General features: G+C 50.9%; 3 protein-coding genes across 3 annotated transcripts; 2 read left to right on the top strand and 1 right to left on the bottom strand.

Moving 5' to 3' along the window:
- Positions 1–620: 620 nt before the first annotated feature.
- Positions 621–7,944, top strand: GIP (gastric inhibitory polypeptide). The gene is made up of 6 exons (XM_009505557.2): positions 621–698; positions 2,763–2,890; positions 3,960–4,106; positions 4,448–4,579; positions 6,739–6,831; positions 7,801–7,944. Exons 2-6 carry the CDS (start codon positions 2,817–2,819, stop codon positions 7,808–7,810), a joined length of 456 nt encoding a protein of 151 aa, XP_009503852.2. The 5' UTR covers positions 621–698; positions 2,763–2,816; the 3' UTR covers positions 7,811–7,944.
- A 1,411-nt stretch (positions 7,945–9,355) lies between these two features.
- SNF8 (SNF8 subunit of ESCRT-II) lies at positions 9,356–13,931 on the top strand. The gene is made up of 8 exons (XM_064472982.1): positions 9,356–9,448; positions 9,825–9,875; positions 10,931–11,069; positions 11,383–11,487; positions 12,157–12,229; positions 12,881–13,022; positions 13,189–13,263; positions 13,700–13,931. The coding sequence occupies exons 1-8, from the start codon at positions 9,395–9,397 to the stop codon at positions 13,835–13,837; spliced, it is 777 nt and encodes a 258-aa protein (XP_064329052.1). The 5' UTR covers positions 9,356–9,394; the 3' UTR covers positions 13,838–13,931.
- Positions 13,932–14,211: 280 nt separating this feature from the next.
- Positions 14,212–26,730, bottom strand: UBE2Z (ubiquitin conjugating enzyme E2 Z). The gene is made up of 7 exons (XM_064472980.1): positions 26,281–26,730; positions 23,817–23,889; positions 21,838–22,025; positions 19,955–20,066; positions 19,228–19,340; positions 18,604–18,694; positions 14,212–16,778 (listed from the first exon to the last, which is right to left on the bottom strand). The coding sequence occupies exons 1-7, from the start codon at positions 26,619–26,621 to the stop codon at positions 16,608–16,610; spliced, it is 1,089 nt and encodes a 362-aa protein (XP_064329050.1). The 5' UTR covers positions 26,622–26,730; the 3' UTR covers positions 14,212–16,607.
- Between the last annotated feature and the right edge of the window lie 132 nt (positions 26,731–26,862).

Below are 26,862 nucleotides of genomic sequence, written 5' to 3'. Positions count from 1 at the left end.
CCAGCTGCTCTCCCTCACCCCACGTAGGGGCTGCTGTGCCACCACCCTCCACCTCGTTAACCAATGCTGCCTCACCATCCTCTACTAGTTCCCTGTCTGCCACTCTCCATCCTGATTTTTCTCCTCTCAGAAGGCACATTTTGGGGGCCGGATGCTGTTTGCAGAGTTCAGGGTTTGCACAGGGTGTTGCCGACCACAGTTGGGATGCCCAGACTTGATGCTGACAAAAATAAGAACTGATGGGAGCTATTGATTTTAGTAAAGTTATTCTTCCTGTAATAAAGAAGAGGAGCAGGTTGGATCTCTCTAAGACAGCACTTACGCTTGGGAAAAGAAAAGATGGAAATGAAGGAAACTTATTTCATAGAAGGAGGTGCTGTGTGGAATTAAGGTTTAGACCAATACCGTATGTATTATGCCCACAATCCATGTTCATTCTTGATTTTGTCATATAATAATGTTTAATTGCCATTAATGTAAACATATTTTAAAAGGTTATTTTCCTGCTTTGTAGGTCAATGGACCTAATGAAGCAGCTCTAAGTGGGTTTGAATTGCTCTGATTAGGTGCTTGATTTCCTGTTTACCTCATGGGAGTGGGTTTGGTCCTGCTCAGCTAATGTATATAAAAGCCCCGAAGGGTCCCCTCAGCACCAGAAGTAGCTGAAATCCTCTGGGCAGCTTCAGAGAAGCAGAAAGGTAAGAAGCTCTATACGTCAGTCTCTCTCTTTAACTTTTTTTACTCTTTTTTTTCCCGAGATAACAGTGGGAGCGATCAGTGTTTGAGTGTCAGGCAGCAGCCGCAGCAGAGCTACGTACCTTTGGCTGAGTTCCTCCCAGAGGGGTACAAGACTGGCCGTTCTCTCGGGGGCTTTGGCAGAAAATCGGTGTACGCGTTGGGCTGTAAGGGGAGAGAACGCGCTCTCGGGAGGGTTCAGTACACGGCAAATATCAGGTTGGGATCTGCACCTACACAGGGAAATGAGGAGAAATTGGTTCTTAGTTGTTTTTTGGGACCTCCCAGCTAGGGATGAAACAGGGACGATGCTTCTTCCAAAGCAGGTGGTATCGCACAGAGGGCTGGAAGGCTTTCGTGTTGCAAAGATCCCAGCCGTTGCTCCTCCTCTTGTGAAAAAGTCAAATCGTAGGATGAAAACGGTGTAGGTGCCACAGCAAACTCGTGCCAGACAGGGCTAGCAGAGCTCCCCTGCTCCAGTTCAGCGTCACACAGGTAAAGGGGTGTTGGTTTAATTAAAAATTGGTTTTTCAACAGTCTCTGAAAATGCACACTGCTCTTCCTGCCCGCTTGGGTAAATTCTGCAGTGAAGGAGCACTGCCCTATCTTAAAGTTAAGGCTACAATGCGTTTCCTCTCCTAGCGTCACAAATAACTACCCTAAGCAGAACAATATTCTGGCACAACTTACCTCTTTTCAGACCCATCATAGCACCTACAGCTATATCACCAATATATGAAGTGAAAAGCAAACAAGAGGGAGAACCTCAGTTATTTAATCATGATGGGTCTTTTTCTGTTTCATTTAAAATACTCCTCAGCTTTTTGTGTAGTGGAACTTACTTCTGCTGTTCACACGCTCTGTAACTCTGTCTTTTATGCTTTAGCGCTAAGTGTTTCAGGGATTTTGCCAACGTTCAGAATATTACACCTTTGTTTTTAAGAGCATTCCTCAGAATTTGATGTATCTGAGATCATGTAACGCATTTAGTGATTTTCTTACTTCATAGGAAGGGCTGAAAACATTTGTAAAAGATGTCACAATTTTCCAGAAATAAAAAAATGCCACAATTACAAACAAGATCCAAACTTGCAAATCCTCGTTCTCTCCAAAACCGTAACTGGGCTGTTGTAAGAGTACAAATTACTTAGAGGAGTAAAATTCTATCAAAGTGTGAATAAATTTTTGAAGGGTGGGGTACTTGAGTCCTGATCTAGACCTCTTCTTTTCATTGCTCTATTATTCCTGTGAACAGCAGCTCTCCGTTGCGATGCCGTTTCCAGAAATAGCTGTAACAAAGAGCGAGGTGAGGGACAACAAAATATATCTGTGAGCCGTGATCAAAACCATTTTTGTATGGAGTTTGCAGAGCTGGAATAGTAATTAAAAGAGCTCAAATGTCCAAGGACTATTGAGCCAAACTGTGGACGTGAGGACTAGGAACAGCTTGAAACTAATAAATCTTGGAATCCGATCCTGTCACTTGTCCATGGGATATTTTTCATAACAGATATTCACTGACTCTGGCTCCAGTCCCTACATAGGGCATTAGCCATCCCAACAGAAAATCTCCCAGAAATTAGATAAGGCTCCTAAGTCCTGCCAAACCATGGGGTGGGATAAGCAGGGTGCCGCTGCTACTGAACTGCCCGATCCAACGTACCTTCCCGGTCACGTGCTCAAGACTGAATCGACCCTTAAAGCAGAAAGAGGTACCCACAGGGTCGGCTTGTAAACGTGGAGGGAGACAAAGCCCTTCCCTCCAGGAATGTGCGACCCACAGTGAATTTGATGGTTACAATAAAAAGTATGGGGAGCCAACATTAAAAGACACCATGGTGGGAAAGAGCATTGGCATTGAGAAAGTCATTTAACTGGGAACGGCAGAAGAGGGCTTTGTAGGATGGAGGAGGCTGCTCAAAGCACAGGGACCCGAGAAACACCTTTACAAGCGCAGGCACGTGCCCAAGCACTGCACATCCCTCTGGGTTCACCGTCCTGTCACTTATGTGTCCCGTGTGTTATAGGGGCCGGACATCTGCATTGCCCTCTGCTTTTGAACAGAGAAACCCGCCAAGAAAATGATGTCTCTCAAAGTTCTCTCTCTGCTCCTCGCTTCTCTGGGTTTTGTTTTGATGGAAGAAAATGTCTCGGGGTAAGTGTTTTGGAAAGCTCGTGGTGTATTTTGAGCCTTTTCCAGCTCCCCACTGGAGGCAAATGGACTTTTTCCCATTGGCATCTTGGTAAGTAGGTGAGAACATGAGTCCTGAGGTAGATCTCAGATAATAGAGACAGCCAAGTGTACAGAGATGAGCAAATGATAAGAGAGAGATCAAACTAAAGCCCTCAGCCTTTGAGCCAGAGCCAGGAACTCCCAAGTTTTCCCTACAAATTTAATGGCTCTGGATTAGGAGGAACCAGCTGGAAGAGAAGGTTGGCTGAGAATTAGAAACAAGATGTAATCATCTCCCGTGAATGAGGCTAGGGGGCATCCAGTACTTGGAAGCTTCTGAAAATATGACCACTTACATAAAGCAGGTATATAGTAAAGACTTTCCCTCTCTTTCCCCAACTCCTGCTACAAAATTTCCAACTACTACCTGAGAATATTGAACAGAATCCTTATTAGAGCAGTAGGAGCTGCTGAAATCCCAGCTAATAGTACTAAAAACAGATCGACCTTGACATCCTTAGCTAACTTAGCCACCAGCTATGCCTACACTGTCAGACCAGCACTGGTCTCAAGGTCAGCCCTTGCCTCCCGCCATCCACCCCTGAGGCTCTCGAGGACACAGGACAAGGTTTCCTTGGCCCTAGGTGTGCAGCTCGCTGGAGGAGGGAGCCTGAGGAGGGAGCTAAGGCACTTGATGCCTTAGCTGGGAACCAAAGTCCTTGCAAATCAGGCTCCGGCAGGGAAAGCTGCACTGACTCCAGACTATCAGCAAATACCCTGACCTCATCTCCTCCCGAGTTCTCAAATCCGAGCTGCAATTGTGTCTGCAGCCAGCAAAACGGATGGGGAGCATGCTGGCCCCTTCTCTGGCCGTCCCCTCGTGTTACAACGCAGGAACAGTCACCTGGACCAAGAGGGATTAAAAGTGATCACAAATCCTTGCTGACTGTAGGGACCACATGGGCCACCACACGTAACCCAAGGGAAACGCCGCACAGCACGTGCTCCCGCTCTGTGCGCGACTCACTCCGTCCCTGTGCTCTTATCCCAGCCTAAGTATAAAGACTCCCAGTGCCAGACCAGTGCAAAGACGCTACTCCGAGGCCACGCTGGCGAGCGACTACAGCCGCACGATGGATAACATGCTGAAGAAGAACTTCGTGGAATGGTTGCTAGCCAGACGGGAGAAGAAAAGCGAGTAAGTGTGTAGACTTTCGATGCTCCTACGATCCAAATTTAGAGCTGTCGTCAGCCAACTGATGGCTACAGAAGAATGTAGAGCTGAGGATATTTTTCTTGGACTGCAGCAGTGATTCCCTAGGGAGTTGGTTTTCTTTTTTTTCTTTTATTTTTCTAAGTCCTAGAAATGTTTCTGGTCTGTCGGCAGACAGCACAACTATCTCTCTCCCTGCCCAAGACCGCCGCCTTCTCTGGCTGCTGGTAGATGGAGTGGGAGGGAGCTGGGTTTTGTGGAAAAGCAGCATTTTGGCACCCTCTTGTGGCACCTCGGGCTGGTATCTTCCCATTTTCCCTTCCCAGCAATATCATCGAGCCGTACAAGAGGGAAGCTGAGCCCCAAGTATCAGCTGCGACTGGCCAGAGATTGGACCTGGGCGCTCAGGAAGCCAAAGACTTCTTCACCTGGCTGCTGAAAGCCAAGAAAAATCAGAGGTGAGATGGGGGAAGACAAAGTCTGGTCACAGGGAGGGATGAGGTCCCCAAGTGTTTAACTTTTGAACAAGTTTGTGGGGTGCTTGGGGGCAGGTATCGACGGTAACGGTGTCACATAGGAAAATGAGAGGATTTTGGTTGCAAACTTTCACATTTTGCAATTCTGTCTCGTGCGTGAGGAAAAGAACAAAGGCAAAAAAGCCCTAATTTTGAAATTTCTCACCGATTTCAAAAATACAGACGATTGGGGTCTTTTTGTGGTTTTGCAAATGTCAGCACAGCCCCGTCAAAACCCAGAGCTTTGATAAGGTCAAAGCACGGACTTTAGACAGGGCTGAAGCGCATCCGCTCCTCCAACATCCCGACATCACCGAAAGGGAGAAGTCAAAATGAAGTGCTTTGACCTAATCAAAACAAAGCCCTCTCAAAAGAAAACTCTCCAGCGAAACCCCAGATGAAATTGATACATTTCTGCAAAACATTTTGATTTGATCAAATCAACCCACAGGGAGGAAAAATAAACCCCAACCACCCCCTCGTTCACACTCTCAGCATGTTGACCAGTTGATTTTTAAAATAAGAAATGCAATAGTTCTCTCTCCCTGTCACTGCTCCAAGGTCTTCTTCTGAAAAGCCTGTCATCTAAACACGAAACCATGCAGGGGAGACGCCTGCCTGACCCAGGAGGAATTTCCCGGTTTGTTTCTGATCTGTGCCTGTTACCGGGGACGCTCAGACAGGCTTATTTTTTGGGGTGTTTTTTTTTTAAGATGTAATCAACTTGAGATCATCGTGAGCACGGTAACGATGGCAATACGAGCTCGCTCGGAACAGGTACCTCCGGGCAAGGTAACCGAGCCCATATGGAGCGCGCTGTTGCTGCAGCTCGTGCCTTCCTCTCCCAAGCCATCTGGCTGAGAGCACACTTGTGTGTATCAGCGCTGCGCGGCTTTGTGCTGTGTCAGCATATCCACAGCCTGTCAATAGCCTGTTTCACCTCCCCCAGCCTTAGCTTATGTCACAAATGTTCGAAAAGCAAATTAGACACGAATCCAAAGGAAAAAAACAATCTGTTCTCAGGCACTTTCTATATTTAAAAAAACCCACTAACCAACCACCACCAAATGAATGAGGGATGCATTTCCTTTCTTTAACATGATGGGGCTTTTATAAAACTTAACAGGTTGCTGCTGCTTAGTCCTAAAATGGTGGCAAGCGGGGAAAAAAAGGCACTTACCGCACACAGCCCACATCCTTCAGGCACAATCCTGGTGTCTTCTGGCGAAAAAAAAAAGGAATTTCTAACTACAGGGAGTCATGGGACAGTCACCCAGGACAAGAATCTGGGGGCATCTGTTGTCTTTTAACAGGCTTTGAATGAAAACTGCTTTAGAAACCAGGGTGCAGGGGATGACCCAGGGTGGGGGAAACGAGCAGAGTTATGGTTCACAGAGGTGTCTCAGGCCAAGCACTCAGAAAATCAGACACCGAGAATTGCTAGTCATACGGAAAATACAAAATCAAAGAAACGAGGGCTTTGAGGGATCTCAGGAGGTCATTTAGTCTGACCTCTGCTCCAAGGCAGGATCAACGCGCCCTAAACTGTTCCTGACAGATGTTTGTCTAACCTGTTGGGGGGGGCAGAGGGGGGAAGGGAAACCTTTGATGCTAGAGATTAATCAGCTCGACTAGCTTCATTTTAAACAAAAATTGTTTTCTAGTGTCTCCCTTAATCTCCTTAATTGCAAATAAAAAATGCGACTTGGAGGGGAAAGTCCTTTTTGGAAACAAAGACCTTCCTTTGTGAGTTCGGAGCGTAGATGCTGCTTCACCCACGCTCTGCCTTTGTTTTGATGCCTGCTGGGTCTGTGAGGAGGTGGGGTGCAAGGGGGGGTCACCGGGCTGTTCCTTGTGCGCTGCTGGGCAGCCCAAACATGCCAAGACCAAGGCACCGTTGTGTGCAAAGAGCTCACCGCGTCAGAAAGGGGTTAAAGCTTCTTGCGGGTTTATCTGAGTCAAAGATACTAGAAGACGAGGAAAATAAAATACCCCTGTGAACTTGAGGGGGTTGGGAATCGAGGTTGCCGTACGCTGCATCCGGATTGTTGCTTCTCCTCCGTCTGCATGGCGTGGCACAGGGCATGGCATATTTCTTGCAGTTTTACCTCTCCGGAAGGTTCCGAAGGTTTGAAGGATGTTTTGAACCAGGAGTTTCTGACATGGCTGATGTCGACTGATCTCTGCAAACCAACGTGAGTGGTGGTTCTGCCTATTCCTGTTGTTACAAGCCTCCCTACACATCCTTTCCCAGCCCTTGTCCCCAGAGGTACTCACTGCAGTGCTCAATCCATGAATTTAGGATTTCTTGAGGTAGGCACCGAGTGCTTACATGGCACAGCTCAGCTGGATTTGACTGGAGGACTAAGAGCTCCGGCCAGAGTCTGGTTCTGCAAAAGTATCTTCAGACTGTTGATACAACAAAGATCCAGGGGAAGACAAATTTCAAAAAATTACTGTCTGGAGAAGGGAGTTTAGTAAATCCTTTTGCCCTTTTTAATGAGAAAAGGTGTTCATCAGACCACTTACAGGAAATACTTTTTCTGTGCGTTGTACACTGCTGTGAAAGGCATTCAGAGAGAAACAGGGATGCAAATGGCGCAGGGGAGGGCTCAAGGGCAGGGTGAGCCCGTCCTACACTTAGTTGAGGAAAATGAAGGCTGAGAAAGACAAAGTCACCATCTAGAAAAAAAAACCGAGCGAGAAAAGAGCTGTTTATGCTAATGGAAAAAGTTGGCGCAAGAACAAAAAGGGATGAACTGGCCGTGAATAAATGTAGGTTGGAAATAAGAGGCAGCTCTGAGCTACAGACAATTCCACGCAGCTTGGTCAGACAATGCGAACCGAGTGGCCAGCCAGCAGGCCAGAGAAAACAAATGACTTGAGCTCGTACTGCAGCCTTTCCTGCGCAGAAACACTTATTTGCATCTCTCTCCTCTAACCAGTTGCTCATTTTTCTCAAAACTTGTAGGTACTTGCTATTAGATACTAACTTGGCTGCATGTCTTGTGATCAAAATGGCTTTGCAAGGCATCACAAGGGGCTGGAGGGTAGAGAAGGCAATAACTTATGCCTCATTTCCTATAGGAACCGAATGAAAATGGGAAGAAGTACAGTACCCCAGGAATTTATGTGTTTTCTCTCTCCCACTTCTGTTTTGTTAGGACTGTGTAACTCCAGGACCTTCCCGAGGAACTCCCTCTTCATCCTATCAAGACACATAAGAAGGAGGAAGATATCTTCTATTCGCTCTGTTCTGTGCATATTGTCTATTTTGTTAATGCAATAAAGAGTATAGTCTGAAGCTGAAATAAGATTCAGATAAGACTTGATTTGGGGATGGACTATGAAATATTACTTAATTGCTAGAAAAAGTAAGTGTCCTTTCAAACAAGGCTCATAAGAGTCACAACACACCTCATCTCAATGAATTGGCCTGCGGCTGACTGAACTGTAACACAGACTGATCCCGAGCGCAGGTTTTCAGGAGTTTAGAACGTGTCACTGGGCGAACTCTTAAAAAATGACGTTGGCATTGGCTGTGGGTGAAGTTCAGCTCGGGCTGCAGAGAAACAAACTCTGAGGCTGAGGGCTGGCCCTGCTGAAACCCGGCCAGGAGCCAGCCGGCCCCTCCAAAGGAGTCATAGAATCGTAGAATGTCTCGAGTGTGAAGGGACCCACAAGGACCATCGAGTCCAACTCCTGTCCCCCCCCAGGACACCCCAAATTCACACCGTGTCTCTGAGGGCCTTGTCCAAGCGCTTCTGGAATACCGCCAGGCTGGTGCCATGATGCCTCCCTGGGGAGCCTGTGCCAGGGCTCCACCACCCTCTGGGGGAAGGACCTTCTCCTAATGCCCAGCCTAACCCTCCCCTGGCACATCTCCCTGCCGTTCCCTCGGGCCCTGGCGTTGGTCACCAGAGAGCAGAGACCAGCCCTGCCCCTCCTCCTGCCCTTGAAAGGGGGCTGCAGAGGCCATGAGGCTGCCCTCGGCCTCCCCTGCTCCAGCTGAACACACCCAGGGACTCCAGCCGCTCCTCGTACGGTTTCCCCTCTAAACCCTTCCCCAGCTCCGTGCCCTCCCCTGGCCACTCTCCAGTAGCTTTATACCCTCCATGTCCTGCGGCGCCCAGCGCTGCCCACAGCACTCGGGGTGAGGCCGCCCCAGCGCGGGGCAGAGCGGGACAATCCCCCCCCTCGCCCGGCTGCGATGCAGGGCTCGGTGCCCCCCGGGGCTCGCTGGTGGCTCGTGTTCCACCTGCCGCCGGCCAGAACCCCCAAAATCTGACTCCTGAGGACTCGCCCTCCCTCCTGACCCCCCTTCCCCAAACCAGGGCTCCCCTGCGCCCCGCGGAGGGCACCCTCCCGCAGCGGGGACCCAACCCCACGAACGGGGACCTACGTCCTTCGGGGGAGGGGTGGGGTGTCGCCCTTACCCAAAGTGGGGCTCCCCCCACCCCGGGGGACACTGAACCCCCTTCAGCGACGGCCACCCCCCGCCCCAGCAGGGGACACACACACTCTCCCTCCCACGGAGGGGAAAAAGCCCCCCTCCTCCAAAAGCCCCCCCCGGGGAGACCCGACCCCCAGCAGGGGCTCGACCCCCACACGCAGCCCCCCCGGCCCTCGAGGGGGTGACGGCGGGGGGACACACGGACCCGCCGGTGCCCGGCGGCGGGACCCCGCCCCTGCCCTGCGTCACCCCGCCCGTCGCGGAGAGATGACGTCAGACAGCGCGCGGCGCGCGGCGGGGCCGGGATGCACCGGCGGGGGGTGGGCGCGGGCGCCATCGCCAAGAAGAAGTTGGCGGAGGTGAGGGGCTGGGGGACGCCGCTGGGGACGGCGTGGGGGGGCTGGGGGACACCGTGACCCACCCGGCCCGGCCCGTGCGGGGGGTGTCAGCGCCCCACGGCCCCGCGGGGGAGGTGGCCAGGCCCCGGAGGGGTGCCCGAGCCCACCAGTCTCGGGTGGGGGGGGCTGCTAAGCTCCGTGGGCCCCGCGTGAGGGGGGCCAGGGTCGCTGTCGGGCCGCCCCAGCCCCGCTCGAGCCCATGGAGCCCCCCTGCTCGCCCAGGGCCGCCTGTCCGGGGGCTCATCCCCCCCTTAAGGAGCATCCCCCTCCTCCAGTTTTGGTTTCTGCTCCGCCCGCCCTCCCGCACCGTCTCCACCATCCTGTTTTCCTCCTGCAGGCGAAGTACAAGGAGCGAGGGACGGTGCTGGCCGAAGACCAGCTGGCCCAGGTGGGAGATCCGGCGCTGCCCCGGCAGCGGGAATAACGGTGGTCGTGAGCCCAGCCACAAACCCGGGCTTCATTTCCCCCCTGCTTCGGTGCCCAGAGCGTTGCCCGCACTGCTAGTGGCTAATAGTGGCACCCATCACAGGCTGGTGGGGGTTGGAAGGGCCCCCTGGAGCTCACCCCGTCCCACCCCCTGCTGGAGCAGGCACACCCAGAGCAGGGGCACAGGGCCGCGTCCAGGCGGGGGGTGAATGTCTCCAGGGAAGGGACCCCACAGCCTCTCTGGGCAGCCTGTGCCCCTGCTCTGGCACCCGCACAGGGAAGGGGTTTGTCCTCATGTTCAGGGGGAACTTCCCGTGTTCCAGCTTGTGCCCGTGGCCCCTTGGCCTGGCGTTGGGCACTGCTGAAAAGAGTCTGGCCCCATCCTCCTGACACCCACCCTTCAGATATTTATAAGCACTGATGAGATCCCCCCTCAGTCTCTCTTCTCCAGGCTGAACAAACGCAGGTCTCTCAGCCTTTCCTCAGAAGGGAGATGCTCCAGGCCCCTCATCATCTCGGTAGCTCTCCGCTGGACTCGCTCCAGCAGTTCCCTGCCCTTAAACTGGGGGGCCCAGAACTGCAAGTACACATTAGGCTGCCTTTCCATCAAAGAGCTGTGATGTTTGCTACAATCTCACTCTGCCTCCCTTCTTGAGATACCAGCAACATCTCAATTCTGTAGAATTGTTTCTCCCCCGTGTACATCACAGAATAACTGCTGCCCCCTTCTGAGCCTTCCTCCTGGTTCAGAACAGCCCTTTGCCTTGCCTTATCTCCACTGATATTGGTTTGTATTCGGTGTTAAAACTGTACATGTGGAGAATTCTGATTCCATCAAGCGATTTTTATCTTGTTTCCTTCATTTAATACCACCGGGCCATTGCACTGGGTAGGCAGCACATCAGACCTGAGTGTTTCCCGATGACTCTTCTCAGTGCCTGTTGAGGTCTTTGCTTATGAAAAAACTGCATTAAATAAGTGTTAAGACAGAAATGCTTCCCTGCAATTCTCTTCCAGATGTCTAAGCAGCTGGACATGTTTAAGACCAACTTAGAAGAGTTTGCCAGCAAACACAAGCAAGAGATCCGTAAAAACCCCGAGTTCCGGGTCCAGTTCCAGGATATGTGTGCTACAATTGGAGTGGATCCTTTGGCATGTGAGGAGCGGGCGCCGGGGTTAATGACTAACGATTCACCTCACTGTTCTCGTACTGTAAACAGCTCGCAGTGAGGCTGAAGTTTCTGCGAGGGAAAGCTGATGCTGTTTTGATTCTCGGGGTTTGTGAACTGGTGTTATTTACTTAAAGGGTGGGGGAAAACAGGTGGAGATAACCCAGATGGAGACTTTTCATTGATAGATCTGAGACTCCTCACAGCAAGGTTTGCGAGCAGCCTGCTTGGCACCAGTGGCTGTTAAGGAAGACTGTTTTTGCCAATGGTCCAATCGCTTTCCCCTTTCTTGCTTCACAGCCGGTAAAGGATTCTGGTCGGAGATGCTGGGAGTTGGAGACTTTTACTATGAACTGGGTGTGCAGATCATTGAGGTTTGCCTGGCTCTGAAACACCGGAATGGAGGTGAGGATCCCCCACGTGTCTGGTTTCTAGGAGATACAGCAAACAGGAGGAGTGGCATGGCTCAGCGTAGTGTTCTTCACCGAGATCGCAGTTTTGTCTTTATTGTCCCCCAAAAGCTTTGTTTTATCTCTACATGTTACAACTGCACTGCTGTTTATCACCCACCTTCATCAACCCACTCTGCCCCGTTTAGTTAACAAAACTATAACTTACAATATCACGGGGAAGGAGCAGGGATCAATGACAGCATTGAAAGAGTAGGAAACTGGTAAGTCACTACTTTGAGCCTGGCAGTAGGATGGTTTCTAAATATCCAGAAGAGTTAGAATACCTGTGATAAGTGCCTGGTGAAGAGAGAGTAGATATTCTTCACTCCAAAAGGGCAACCTGAGACCAGGAATTGGGCTACAGCAGTGCCAGTTAAAACTTGAGTCCAGCACATTTGTGGGAGAAGGCAACAGCTGACTGCTGCATGTTAGCTCTGGGAACAGAAGTGACTCGATGCCGTCTCACCCAAGGCTCGATGCTGGGAGCAATGAACAGCCGCTGGTAAAAGGGAAGGCCGGGGTGAGCCAGTGGCAAACGCACAAAGGACCCTTGGCTACTCTTGCTGCAGTAATTTTGTTGCTGTGCAGTAATGCTTTCCTGTCCCCTTTGGTTGACTCCTAGGTCTGATAACACTGGAGGAACTTCATCAGCAAGTGCTGAAGGGAAGGGGGAAGTTTGCTCAGGATGTCAGCCAGTGAGTGTCTGCGTACGGCAGGAAAGGGGAATCGAGTAGCATTCGGGGAAGAAAAGGGGGTGACTGATCTCAGCAGCACTTGAAGGTGCTGCTGTTAATTGGACTCCAAATTTGACTTCTAGCAATGGAGCCACTTACACCTGACCCACAACTGATGACTTCACCATTTCAGAAAGCAGCAGTGTGCTTCCTCTGGGAGCCCATAGGCATAAAGGACTGTTGCCTTGAGCTGGAGACAATTAGTCCCCTGCAAATCCAGCCCTCTTGCTGCCACAGTCTGCTGAAGCTGCTGTGGTCTCCTGAGCTTGAGGAAGGGACTGATATGGGTCGCTGCAGAGGCAGATTTTAGGACACAACTCACCACGATCACTAATTGGGGCTGAACCTTAAAAGTTTAGCACTTGCAGCTCAGGTGCTACAAGTGTGTCTCTAATGCAAGTCTGCCCTTCTGCAGGGGGCACATGTATGCAAACTCATTTTAAATTGCTTTATAAAACTTTTTTCAGCTGTTGATTACCTGAAACTGCAGCAAGCTGCAAGGAGCTGCTATTGCTCATAGCTTCTGCACGTCAAGTCTTCCTCATTTAAGTGTAGTGGGCGGTTTGAGAGAGGCTCTCGCTTTAAAGCCTTGCATCGACCTCTGCTTCTCAGGGATGATCTCCTTCGTGCAATCAAGAAACTGAAGGTCTTGGGGAATGGCTTTGGGATCATCCCTGTTGGTGGAACATATCTGATCCAGTCTGTACCAGCTGAACTCAACATGGATCACACTGTCGTCTTGCAGCTAGCAGAGGTATTGAGCCAGGAGACTTTAAAATACAACCACCTTGAAAGAACTTTATTGCTTCCGTGACATGGAACTGTGATTAGACCAGGCCTATGGGCAGAACTGTCCATGCATTTCTAAGCTATGGACTTAAGCTGATGAAAAGCACACAGTATTTTTCCTCTCATTTCAGAAAAAGGGCTATGTAACAGTCAGCGAGCTCAGGTCCAGCCTGAAGTGGGAGATGGAACGTGCAAAGCAAGTGCTGGTATGTACAAGGGTCTCTTGTGCGCACTGGGGTTCAGTGACAGGGTGGAGTGACGGCTCCCGCAGCTGAAGCTTTGCTGGGGCTGCGTTACTGCAGCCTGCACGGGGGATCCTAAGCTAGCTGGTGAACCAAAGGCAGAGTACGCTCTGTGTAGCCATAGGCAGAGGAAAGCAGTCTCAGAAGCTGCAGCTATTCCTGTGGCTTCACTAATCTCCATTAAAACTTGAATCTTCTTAGCTCAGGTCCTACATAAACACACATGCTGGGCATGGCTGGAGGTCTGAACTATAATTTTTACTTGACCCGGAGAAGCATTATAGCCCAAGTTCTACACCCTCCCTTCCCCTCGAATAAATGTGGGGTCAGGCTTCTGTTGTGAATGGCTTCTCAGCCACTTAGTTAAGTTTCACTTGCGGTTTCTGCTCTGTTTGTACAGGAACACTTGCTGAAGGAGGGAATGGCCTGGCTGGATACGCAGGCAGCAGGAGAACCTCAGTACTGGCTGCCTGCTCTCTTTACAGAGCTGTACTCTCAGGAAATCACTCCAGAGGAAGCCAAGGAGGCAATACCTTGACTGCTACGTGTCTGTGCCTGTGCACAATTCTTCTTGTGAGGTTATTTGCGTATCACCTGAAACACAGGGACAGTGGACTTGAAATAAAAGTTTTTATAAAAAGTGTCTAGCTTGAAAAGTTTAATAGGACTAATTCCCTCCCACTTGCTTACCTCTGAATTTTCTCCCTGTTGTGGGTGGAAATGCCGCTTACCATTACAGACAACTAATGACCTCGTCACCGCAAGAGGAAAAATTATCTAAGCTGCTATTGCAACTGCAGGCAAATGTGACCCTGGCTAAAGAATCCTGGAGCCAGCAGTGATGCTGGGAGCGTTCTGAAGTCCTCTCTGCTCTGTGAATGAGTTGTTGTTCCACTAAGGAGTACCACAGTCTAGATTCTGCCAAAACAAACTTTATTGCACAAAAAAAATTCTTATGTACAATAGTATATAAACAAGGTATCTTAGAGTGACTCTTGTGCATATATTTTCAACTCAATTAGGTCTAAAAATCTGTTGCTAAAACATCTCTGCCTAGAGCAGTCATTTGAGGATTGTCACTTTGAAATGGAAACATTCAGAAATGGTAGGACAGACAACATTAGAACTATAAAACTAATACTTCTCTCTTACAGCCACATGCTAGTTATGTGAATAGTGTCCACAATAAGGCATTTTCTCGTTTCGTTGTATCGGTGGATGGTAACGCCACATGCATCACAAACAGATTTCAGAACCAGCTCTGCCTTGGGAAGGCAGCAGAGTCACAGCTCTACCCACAATGCTACTGAACGGTGAAAAACAACGTGACATTTACAATGGGATTAAAGAGGCGGTAGAGTAGCACGCAGCTTGTGACTTCTCGGGAGACCCCTCTGCCTCCCTGAGACCTCATTTCGAGGTGACCGCCGCTTTATTTACTCTCATCTGGTGTATGTGTTGAGTGAGTCCTACGTAGGTTCAGCTTTCCCTCGAGGGAAGACAGGGTTTAAGTCTAAATCAAGCCAATGACAGACCCAGGGGACTTTGCTTGCTAAAGGGAAAAAGGGTTCCCAAGTTGTTAAATGGCACCTTAAAAATTCATAAATGTTTCCACCTTTCAGCTTTTCAGGGCTGCTTGGGCAGCAGCACCCAGGCTTCCGACTTCTGCAGCAGTTGGTGTAAATCACAGAGGCTGAAGGTAATGCAGTGACGCATGGGGCATTGCCTTTCTGTACAGCACACTGCAGGGGGCCTTGGCCCCTCTATTCTGCACTTTTTTTTTAAATTAGAACAAAGATGACTGCGTTGGACGTTCTCCCACCGCCACCAGGAGCCTGAAACAGGGCCGAGCTGGTGGGAAGGTGTTTAAGGAAAGTGGGAGAGGGCCCAGGACAATGTGCAACTTTGCTTTTAGCTTTCCATCAAAGCTCCCGTAAATATTAAAAAAAAAAAAAAAAAGAAAAAAGGTAGATTAAGCTCTTTATCAACAAAACATACTGCTCCAATCAACCATCACCAGGCTTGTTTACCTGGAGAAACTGGGTATTTCACCTCCACCCACGTTACACTGAACGCATCTTTGATGGAATGGCACTGGCAGCCAGCAGACACCTCTCCAAGGGGCCAGCCTTCGCTCACAGTAAAAGAGCTGCTCGTTAAAACATTCAAAGCACTGAAGTGTTAAACGTTATGACACTCGGCTAGCTTGCGCTGGGCCAAGTTTGGCAAAGGAGTTTGTCAGTAACAAGGCGTACACCTCCGAAGAGCTCCGCCCAGAAACAGTGGCTTCCTTAGCTAGAATTGCCCCTTATTCTAGCATTTCAATCAAGGGTGCAGAGGGGAGTGAGGTGGCAGGAGGAAGGAGGGAGGAAAGTAAAATATTACACTGGGTAGAGAGGTGGAAAGCAGAGAGTACTTCAGTTAAGGAAACAGAACAGCTACGTTCAGAGCAGCCAGAAGAAAATATTTCTAGAATGCTAAATTCAAATCAACACCTTAAAAAAAACAAATACACAAACTAGACTTTATTTTTAAGTGCTCCCCCCATCTCTGACCAATGGTTTTCTCACCTTCCCTTCCCCAAAACGCCAGGATGAACACACCTGCACTTGATTCATGGATTCTTGCCGTTTCCACTTTTCATCCGCCCCTTTGCGCCTGAAGTCTCAGCGGACGAAGTCACCCAGGGCTTGAGTAAAGCTTTCAGAAAGGAGCCCAGATTCCACCACTGCTCTTTATCTTTGGTCTGTCTAGAACAGTGTCTAGAAGAAAGACATCAGGTAGATGGGCTCCACAGAGCAGAGAGGCTCCATCTCTCCCAACCCGCACAAAAAGGTTTCGCCCCGGCACAGGGCGCGTGGGCCCTGTCATACCCTGGACTCCTCAAAGCGCTCCCACAGCTACAGCTCCACGTTCAGCATGGCCCCGGGGAAGGGCTCACTGTCTAGGAACAGAACAGCTGTAAAGAGGATTTGCAGTCTAGATCTCATTCTTTAATCAAATGGAGAAAAAAAAAAAATTACCAAAAACAACCAGTGTAGGTGTTTCCAAAAAATAACCTGATGCCGCATGCTCCAGCTTTCTAGCATAGTAAGTACCTTTTAAGAGTAGCCTGTCACAAGCTTGGCTTTGTCTAGCGTGAAGTCTTCTCGTTCAGCGTTATCCACCAGAGCAGTAAAAGGAGACAGAAGCTATCCTGCAGTTTTCTCCGCTCTGGCACTGGTTTGGTTGTCGAGTCTGTCAGGGGTACTCTAGAGTGTGAAGACGGAACATCCCCACGGCTTGGCCTCTCCACTGTTAGTGCAGCTCTAAGCTTTAGAGCAACCTTGAGTGTCTGTCTCTGTCTCGGAGGAGCTGCTCTCAGAGTCTATTTCTGTATTCTCCTGCTGGTGTTTCTCTTGCACCTTCTGCCGAATTCCTTGCAAACGCACTAATAGGGACTGATAGTCAAAGTGGCCTCGTTTTTCACCAAAAGGATCCTGGAAAAAAACCACAGATAAGCCTATTAATACAGACCGTTATCCTTCTGGCAAGAGGCAGAAAGAAAAAATGCTGTGTAGTAATTGGGCACCAAATGGTCAAAGACTTAAGGGTTAAATCCCATCTTATGGCAGAGAGGCCCCTGAACCTTCCACTGTCATGGCAGAGGTTGAAGATAATTTCTGTTTGGAGCCTCTCTTGGGAAACCTTACAAACACAAGCAAACTTAAACAGATGAAAGGCCAGGCAGACACAGGTTGGATTTCTACCAGCAGCTTTGAGGAAGTAAACTGTTTCAAAGATTTGGTCTCAAGCCCACCCCAAGGAGGCAGGGAAAACATTACAAATGAAAGCCCCTGAAATCAGAGGCCAAAGACCCGACCGCACTTTGTGTTAGTGCTACAGACCCCTTCCAAATGAAAGCACCAGTATTCTCATCTTAAATCAAGGCCCCCAGCTGAGACGCAGCACAGTCAGAGGCAGAATGTCTTTGGAGATTATTTAACATTTGCTGCTTTTATCTCCATCCCAGGTCAAAGACGCATTGCCAGGGCTATACAAGGTCATGGTGGAGTTTACGCTGCCCTGTCTGACGGGAATCTTTGGTACAAGGCAACACGTGGCCCCAGAGTTAGCAAGACAACACATCTGGCAAGCACTCAACTGATACTGAGCCCGGAGTGACTTCATTTTAAATACAGGGTAATGAAGACAACAATGCCATCTCTCCAGCACGCTGTGTTCACGCTTCCTGCACTATTTATTTACAAGTGAGCAGAAAACAAACCACAGCAGTCGCTGCCTCTGGGAACGGAACATAACACAGCCCATAAACCCATGGAGAAGCAACTGAGCCCTGGGTCCTTGTGGAATAAACATGAGCAGGCCGCACAGGACAATCCTCTAATGTCACCAAATTTGACTGCCCAGCCTTCAGTTCAGCACTCTCTGCAAACACAGACCTTCCTTATGGGAATTTCTCACTCCAAACATCAACTCTCCTGCTTTGGGAGTGGTTTTGATTTGTGAATTACACAGCCAGTGAAGGCACTGACAGGAAAAAAGGGCTCAGAGACACAAGATCATTAAATCAGCCACCTCCATCTTTTCTTTGCAGTGGAATTTCTCAATGAGTCAGACAAGAGGTGGCTGATGAGGGAGGAAGACACATCTGTTCATATGCAAATAGCCTGGCAAGCTATTCTTTAAAGTCTACTTTCCTGCAGAAACAAGCTCCTGTATTCAACCTGTCTAGATGTGTCTGCCATATTATCACTCTTCCCCCACCCCTTCCTCCTCCTCCAGTAGCTTTTGACTCAGTCAGCCACTTTCAATCTCATCTGACAGAGCAAGGAGTATCAGAGGAAAGTTCCTACCTGCTGTATGAGCAAAGGAACCTCAGAAAAAGAGAAACTCTACCAGCGACCCAACAGGAAAATGAGGAGCAGTTGCCACCAGCATTGAACAGCCTGCATGTGCCCTCCCTGCTTAACACCAAATCCACACGAAAGCAAACTGTACTGGTCCACTGCTCAAAGAAGTACCTGCTTGCCTGGAGAGTGGCTCAGGTCCAGCGCTCTGAGAAGCCTAACAGCCTTGAAAACACTGTGTGCATACTCTGAACTTGGGGAAGGTAGTGGTTTTTTCCCCACAGGAACACCTCAGGTCTCAGTTTCATGGTTCATTCAAAGTTGGAACACACATTTCATAGAAATTTCATAGAAATGCACCTACCTCTAGGTGCTGCACATTGTTATTTGTCACTAACCACACCCCCTTACCTAAGGCAGTGTGTTATGAACAAGAAAATTGTCTGCCACCCACCTGCATTGTCTGTCCTTGGAGATAAAGCCTCTCTTTACACACCCCTTCATAGAAGTCGTAGTATTCCATGAAGGATTTCTCCATTACGCCCCTGAATGCAACGAGAGAGCAAATGGTCAACACAAAACAGCAGCATTACAACGGTCCCATCACCCAGGGTCACCCCATCCCACTGAGCTCCGGTTCATGTAATCAGTGTGGACACCCATACAGGGTGTCCCAGACAACTAACAGGGTACAGCAAGGCAGGACACAGCAAAACGAACTGCAGCATCACTGCAGCTGAAGAGATTCTGCACGTGTTTCCACCACAGCTGTGCTCCCCTCCCTCTGAGATATTTTTTTTCCCCACAAGACAAGGCACGTTTATACTCAAATGCAAGTCAGAGGGTGCAGCTATTGTGCACATTAACACAGCCTCCATCAACCCACAGCTCCTGGGCTCCAGACAGATGCAGCCATTCACTTCAGGGGAAACAAAGCAACTCTTCGCTGGACCAGGGAGAGTTAAAGACTTGCTCTTCCCTGGAGCAACTCTCAGGATTCCAGGAAGGGCAGCCAGAGATATTTATTGTGCTTCCCCACACCCACTTTGTAGGCTCCCTCCACGCCTCCTTTCCATACCGTAAAGGCTCAGGACAGGGACACTTTCCTTCCAGCATGTCGCACACTGCTACCCGGATGGTCTCATGCCGAATGCACTCGTTATAGTTCTTGCTGTCCCCGGGGTGCCTCTCCTGGAAATAGAATTTGGGCCACTGAGTCCACACGACTGCAATGGCTCTTCATCTCTCTCCCTCCTGGGCCTGATGAATTTCACCGGTGCACAAACCCACTACAGCTTTGTCTGTTCTGCGTATGCTGGTCTAATTTATACTGCAAATGAAAACCTAGCAGGAGTTTACATGTCTCCAGAGCCTCGGACTCACACAGCTGTGGAGACAGGTGAACTGATAAAGTCAGCACAGAAACGTGCCCCACTCTGAGATGCTGAAGACCATGAAAACCTGAGCAGTTTGGTTCCTGGGTGACAATATGTCCCAAGGAAGCCATTTCAGGAGTCGTGTAGCAGAGAAACGAAGAGCCATCCCATCTCCCCGGCAACTTCTCAAATGCCTCTTGTTCTTCTGTTACCTTACACATACGTGAGCTAAGCAGCCTTCAGTTCAGAGCTGCCTCGCAGCTTCCCCTCAAGCTCTGAGTGGCAGAGGCAGAGCAAGCTGGAAAAGAGCCAGGTGACGTAACCTACTTTTGTCCCCGTTTCCACAACGGGATTTGCCACCGCGAGCAAGGTGTGGAGGGAAGAGATAAATAGGTGCAGAACCAGAGATGGTCCACCTCAAACTCTCACCTGTTCAAAGCCGGGTTCATTGTGATAGGGGTTCTCAGTCATCAGAGACTGGATGGAGATGAGGACTGAAGAGATACTCTGTGCTGGGCTCCATGCAGGCCCGGTCCAAGTGCTGAGGCATCAAAACAGAAAAGCATCAGTTAACAACGCAGGAGTGGCCCAGTGAGCACCATCCCTCCAACTACCGACGGTCAGAGGGCTTGGGAAAACACATCTATACCTTACAGAAATGCGATAGGAAAAGAAACAGCTGCTAGATATAGAAAGCACTGAACACCGCAGAACTTTCCAGGGTCAAAGTAGTTTAGCCTCCCAACCAAATGAGTACTTTAGCTTGAGCAAGATGAGAAAGGCTGGTAAACTTCACTCCACTGCTAACACACCCAGGGCATCATACATGAGTTTAGGAAAAGTAACACTTCCAAGCATTTTACAGGGCACTTTAAAGCTACGGCTATCATCTCGCACAGCAGCCTGGAGCAACACGAGCTACCAGCCCTACCGTAAGGCAAACACAACTCAAGAACTGAAGTCAGATTTTCAAGACTCAAACAAGACCGTCGCTTGGGCAGCCTGCAATGCAGACGCTCAGCACGAGAACTGCCGTCACAAACACTAACAGATGCTCTGCCATAGGAATAAGGTGCCTGTTTCATACACACAGGGTAGCAAAAACCTTTGCACAGAACAGCATAAGCAGAAAAAGCTGTTCTGCTACTTGCCCTTAATATCCCAGTTCCAGACACAGACCTGTCTCCCTGTGAGCCGAACAAGGATGTGCTGACCCACATATGCTCTTCCTAAATCCTTTCATTTGCAGCTCCCTCCGCGCTTCCCATTTCTGCTACGGCTTTTTGTTCACTCTTCAGTAATTTAGCTTCCAAGCCAGGGCTACAATTGCACGAGCAATATGGCAGCTTGCGTGGGAGCTGCGGGGCATTGAGACCCCCAAGGTACGGACAAGCCCTACGCATCTCGGTGCTTTGCAGGTGTTGGCATCCAGCTCACTGCATCAGGATGACTCCTGTACTGAGGAAGGTGTTTCCCAGCCCAACGGGAACACCACAGGCTCCTGTTGGCTGATGAAATAAATCCCAACAGCAATTCAAGCCGTCACCGCCTCACCTGGATGCCGTTACTACCTCTCTGCAGCAGAAGGAACTGCGTACCAACACCCCAGCTGCACCAGTCCAGAGTCTCAGCAAAGGCCTTTCTTTAGTGGCAACTGAAACCGTCACAGCTGCGGTTGGGAATATCACACCACGGCCAGGGTTCCCTAAGAGCCATTCAATCAACCAGGACTTTCACATGTTTGAAAAATCAAGCAGGTGGAGCCTGTTTGAACAGGCAGCATGGGAGCAGCGCTTGTAAATCATTACACCCACCGCTCAGCCCCACATACTATGTGTAGGTGGAAGCCCAGAGCAGTCAAATGGCTCTCAAGGAAGTTCTTAGTGGCTTTTAATTTTATTTATTTATTTTTAAACCCACACAGAGAGAGGAAATTAAAACCACAAAAACCTACATTCAAACAACATTAAGGATCAGGCTGCAAAGCGCAAAAGCAGAAGAAACACAGTGCCCGGGCCGAGGCTTTGCAAGGGGAAGCAGGAGAAAAGCGGCAGCATCCACTGAACTTCATGCTTCCCCTGCTCTGCTCTCAGGTGCTTTTATAGACAAGTTAGACTCTTATTGCAGTAGAGGAATTTGTGCTGGTTTATGACTCTGATTCTGTACATGACTTCACAGAAGCATAAAGGTGCATCCAAGCACACGTCTGGGGCAAGATCAGGGCACAACGCACTGAGAAGGATGCGTGAGGCAGGATACAGCCTGCAGCCACCTCCTGATTTCCCATCAAAACAACCAAAGTCTCCTCTTACCCTAGAATACTCAGGCAGACTTTCCCATTGCGGTAGAAGTTGGGGTTAAACCTCACTGTGTTATTTCCCGTTGTCATCAGTTTGACCCTTGGTGGGTGGATGGGATAATCTGGAGGACAGCGAAACAGGAACAAGAAGAAACCCCCTTCATAAGGCGTGTCAAATGGGCCTGTGATCAATGCATGAATCTGGAAAACAAAAGCCCGTCTTGCGCACCACTTCAAAATTGTGCAGCACCATCAAATCCTCAACAAAGCCAACCAAAGGCAAGAAATCTCCACCCAGGCAGCAGCACGGAGGCAGCATCTTCCACAAGTACACGCCATGTGCAGGCCATACTTAACCCTCCCTCCTTCCCTCGTTAGCCAGAGCCACTGCTGCGCACTTCTCTCCCCTCCGCCACGCTCAATGTGCAAAGCAGGTTTCCAATGCAAGGTTTGGCCAGAGTCCACAACAGCTGCCTCCCATACATCTCTATACAGTCCAAACCAGACTGAATCACAGTTCAGCTGGTAAGTTCTGCTTTATTAAAAAAAAAATTCAAATATGAAAAAAAATTATCTAATTTTAGAAAGAAAAAAATTCAGAATTTCTGCCAAAACTAGAGCATTCCTCAATTTTATGGTCTCGTGCTGATTTGGTCTTATTAAAACCAATCACTCACTCTCCTATGCCAGGCTCTGGAATTAAGACCCTATTCTCTCCATGCTAATTACCCTCAAAGATCCCAATTGTCTACCAGGAAATCTACTCCCTTTGGGCTATTAAGGAAGCTTACTCCCCAAGTGATCCAAGCAGCCTCCTTTATGATCCTCTTACCTCCCCAGGATTTCAGTTAAAAGCCCCAAGGCTGGCGTTCCACAAACCCGCATTTCCGTTGAAGGGCATTTTGGCACTTTCAGCTACCGACGCTGAGGGAAGCCAGAGCTGCAGCCAAGCGCCTCAGGTGGGAACTGCTGTGCAGAGACACTCCCTTTGCGCCACCTCCAAAAACCCAGGGGCCCTAAGTCAGGCAGGCGCTTACATGGGGGGAATTTGGGGGAGTCTGGGGGATGCCACATTTGCCAGGGGGTGGGAGAAGTGTGCAGCAGAGGAGAAACCAAAGCCACCTCACACACACACTCTCAGAAACCAGCGCAGCTGGACCAGGTGACGCTGGCTGGAGAAAGGGCAGCACCGGCCAAAAAACACACTGGATCAAGAACACCGTTTGAGCAACCTCTGCCTCCCAGCCCACTGCATTCTCTCTGACATAATCGGAAATTCCCAGTCCTGGAAAACCCCGAGAGCCAGGAGGGGAAGAACCGGGGCAGGAGAGGGAGGCCGTAGCCATGCCTGTGTGCCTAGAGAGTAGGTCTGCTGGAGGCGATGTGGTGGGAGCGTGGGTCAGACCCGGACGCGACCCTGGTACCTGCGAGAACCTGGCGGGCAGCTCCGCAGCAGGACAGGGCCTGGGTGCAGGGACACATCTCTCTAACCACCTCGCAACAGTTAAACATCTCCAAGTCCCACAGGTGGATTACAGATACTCCAGCAGTGCCGGTGGCTAATGAATGTTTCTCATTTCCAGCCTCTCTGAGGGACCTCCCATGGCCAACAGCTTTCCAGGGAGCCCTCTCTTCTTTGAGCTGCTCTATTGATTGTTTTCAAGCATCAGTAGGATGAAACAAGCCGGATCAGCACCCTGCTGGTTCACAGGGACACTAAGGCAGAGCTGGCTTTATCTGGGGAAGCTCCTCAGACCCCTGTGATGGTACCTCTCCACAGAGCCAGTTTCCTTGACAGCCCCCTCATTTTTTAAATGTGGCCCATCTCAACATCACCAGGAAAACTGGAGCCTCATCATGCTCTTGCAGGACTCACCCTGGCTTCTCTCAAAACATTAAGGGAACACTCCATCTGGGCAAACCCTCAGAGCAGCCACCAACAGCAACACACAGAAAAGCTGAAAGCTGAACCAGCTCCAAATCATCTCTTACCTTGGTCATGTCGTGGGGATCAGGCACAACAAACATTCCCGGGGGCGGTTCCTTGTAAATGGACATGATATCCCTGAACAAAGGAAACAGGAATTAGTCAAGGTCTCCCTTGGCGTTCATCAGCCCTTGAGGCACAGAACGTTCTAGACGACAAATCTGTGCAAAGGGAGAGACCTCTAAGATGCAACCTTGCAACTCCTAAAGAGCAAGACTTTTTTTCTTTTGCTTCTGATTGTCTTCTGGCTGAGCTGTTTCAACTTATCCCCCAAAATAGTTGAGGCATTTCAAGAGCACAAGCAGCATTCAATGAATCAATAGGCAAGACATCAGACCAAGTGTACCTTGACTACCCGCTGCCTTGTATTTTACCATAGATCAGCTCCAATGCTTAAAACTTCAATAATAAACTTCCCCTAAGGTAGTCATTTAAAAGTTCTCTTAGGTGAACTTTGTTGTTTAAAGGATGATTTTCCCACCCCATGTTTTCCTTCTTCACACTCAGACTGTTTACAGGATCCCTCTCATACACCCAGTCATTTGTTTTCCCCAAATACACTGTGACTCAACCGCCTTTGAGGACGTCACTGCTCTGACAAATTTGGGTTTAATCAGACAGCGGGTTCAAGAATAGTTAGGATGCACATACACGGTTTGATCACAATGGCCTTGTTTCCTTAGGAACATGGACTAAACAAACTGAAAAGTAACAAATCACCTACAACTCCCTGCAGTTTATAAATAAACCGAACTGCACCCATTACTTTTCATGGCCAAAAAACCTCCCTCCCATAATCGGAGCTGTGTTGAGCTCTGGGACAAGCTTCCACTCGACCTTCCCATTTGGGAAGCAACCGAAGTTCAGAGAGGTTTCAGGGTGAGAACAAGCACGAAAGCAACAGGAGAGCCTCGCCTTCCTGCCTACCATTAAGAAGTCAGTGCTTTTGGCATTTGGATTGGAAAGTGCCCAGATATCTGGTGCCATCTTTGGAAGGCATTATACAACCTCTAGAACAAGGATGAGCAAGAGCCTGGCAAGCAGCGATACTTGCTCCGAAGGAAGAGGAAGAACTTGTTGAAACAGTGCCAGCACATCTAACAATACAAGACCATATTGCTCATTATATCAAAGGCCATTGACAGGCCGGGTTTAACCAGATGATCCTTTTAAGAGTCAGAGCAGTCAAACGGGTGGGCACCAGCAGGAAGGAAGATCGCTACGGGTAGGTTTAGGATAAACATCTCAGCTCGACCATTGATGGCACGGAGAAGCCTGCTCCCCTCCCCGTTTGACAGTGCCTCCGAGGAGCAGCCCACAATCCCGAGGACAGGATTAGAGCTACGCACCAAGGAGATCTGCTGCCAAATGACCCAGCAACAGCACACGGAGAAGGAAACCCCAGGCGGCAGTACGGGAGTCCAGGGCTCCAGGGCAGGCGAGGTGTGAGACTCCATCCTTGCCAAAGCACCTGGGCAAGGAGAGTACTGGGATGTGGTGGGGGCCGGGGTCTGTCCCCAGGAAAGCCCTGGGGGCAGGGAGGGACCGGGCCTTGTCCCCAGGTCGGCTGGTGAGGGGATCACAGGCTGGCAGGGGTTGGGAGGGACCCCTGGAGCTCACCCCGTCCCACCCCTGCTGGAGCAGGCACCCCCAGAGCAGGGGCACAGGGCCGCGTCCAGGCGGGGGGTGAATGTCTCCAGGGAAGGGACCCCACAGCCTCTCTGGGCAGCCTGTGCCCCTGCTCTGGCACCCGCACAGGGAAGGGGGTTTGCCTCATGTTCAGGGGGAGCTTCCCGTGTTCCAGCTTGTGCCCGTGGCCCCTTGGCCTGGCGTTGGGCACTGCTGAAAAGAGCCCGGCCCCATCCCCCTGACACCCGCCCTTCAGATATTTATAAGCATTGGTGAGATCCCCCCTCAGTCTCTCTCTCCAGGCTGAACAAACGCAGGTCTCTCAGCCTTTCCTCACAAGGGAGATGCTCCAGGCCCCTCATCATCTCGGCAGCTCTGCGCTGGACTCTCTCCAGCAGTTCCCTGTCCTTCCTGAACTGGGGGGCCCAGAACTGGACGCAGCCCTGCAGATGTGGCCTCGCTAGGGCAGAGCAGAGGGGGAGGAGAACCTCCCTCGCACTGCTGGCCACACTCCTTTCCATGCACCCCAGGACACGGCTGGCAGCCTTGGCCACAAGGGCACGGCGGCGGCTCATGAGACGGCGAGGCCCAGGGGACAGTCACCGCCCCGAGGGCGCCGGGACCAAGCGCCTCCGCCCCAGCTCCGTGCCCGCTCTCCCCCGGTCAGCCCCCGCAGCAGAGGCCGGGGCAGGGCGGCGGGGGTTCCCCGGCCCGCAGGAGCTCCGCGGAGGCGACTACCGGAGCCACCCCCACCCCCACGCCCCGGCCAGGTCGGCCCGGTAGCCGGACCCCGGCAGCGCCGCTCACCCACCGGGCCCGGGGCGGGGAGCCTTCTCTCACCGTTTGATCCGCAGGAGGCAGGCCGGGCTGGGCCGCTCGCTGTCCCAGTCGCCGCTAACCGTGGGGTCCCAGAAGGCGGAGTGCGTGAGGAGCGCGGCCCCCGCCGCCGCCGCTGCCGCCGCCGCGATAGGGGCCCCGCCGCCGCTCCCCGGGGCGACGCCGGTGCCCGGAGGCGCAGCACCGAAACCCGCCGCCGCCCATAACTCGGCGGGGATGAAGACGCCAGGGCTCCCTGCGGCTCCGCCTGGGCCGGCCGCCGCTCCGCCGCCCGCCGCCGCCGCCGCCGCCGCCGCCAGCACCGCGGCCGGGGCCGCCTCCTCGGCGGCCGGACTCTCCGCCATTCCGCGCCCGGCCTCGGGGAACGCCGCTTCCGGGACTCCGCACCAGCGAGTCCGCCGGCCAGAGCGGCCCCCGCCCCTCGCCTCCACCACCGATCCACCGGCCAGAGCGACACCTCCCCCGCTCCCTCCCACTACCGGCGCAAACTCCCCTCAGCCACCATAGAGTCTCCCCCCGCCCCCGGCGGCAGAGCGTCCCTTCCACAGAGATGCCTCGTCGTAGGCTAGAGCGTAACGCTGGGAG

The sequence above is a fragment of the Phalacrocorax carbo genome, chromosome 25 (assembly GCF_963921805.1).
Source record: "Phalacrocorax carbo chromosome 25, bPhaCar2.1, whole genome shotgun sequence".
In the NCBI taxonomy this organism is placed as follows: Eukaryota; Metazoa; Chordata; class Aves; order Suliformes; family Phalacrocoracidae; genus Phalacrocorax; species Phalacrocorax carbo.
Note: the sequence above shows the minus strand (reverse complement) of the source record. Positions and strands in the feature narration are given on the sequence as shown.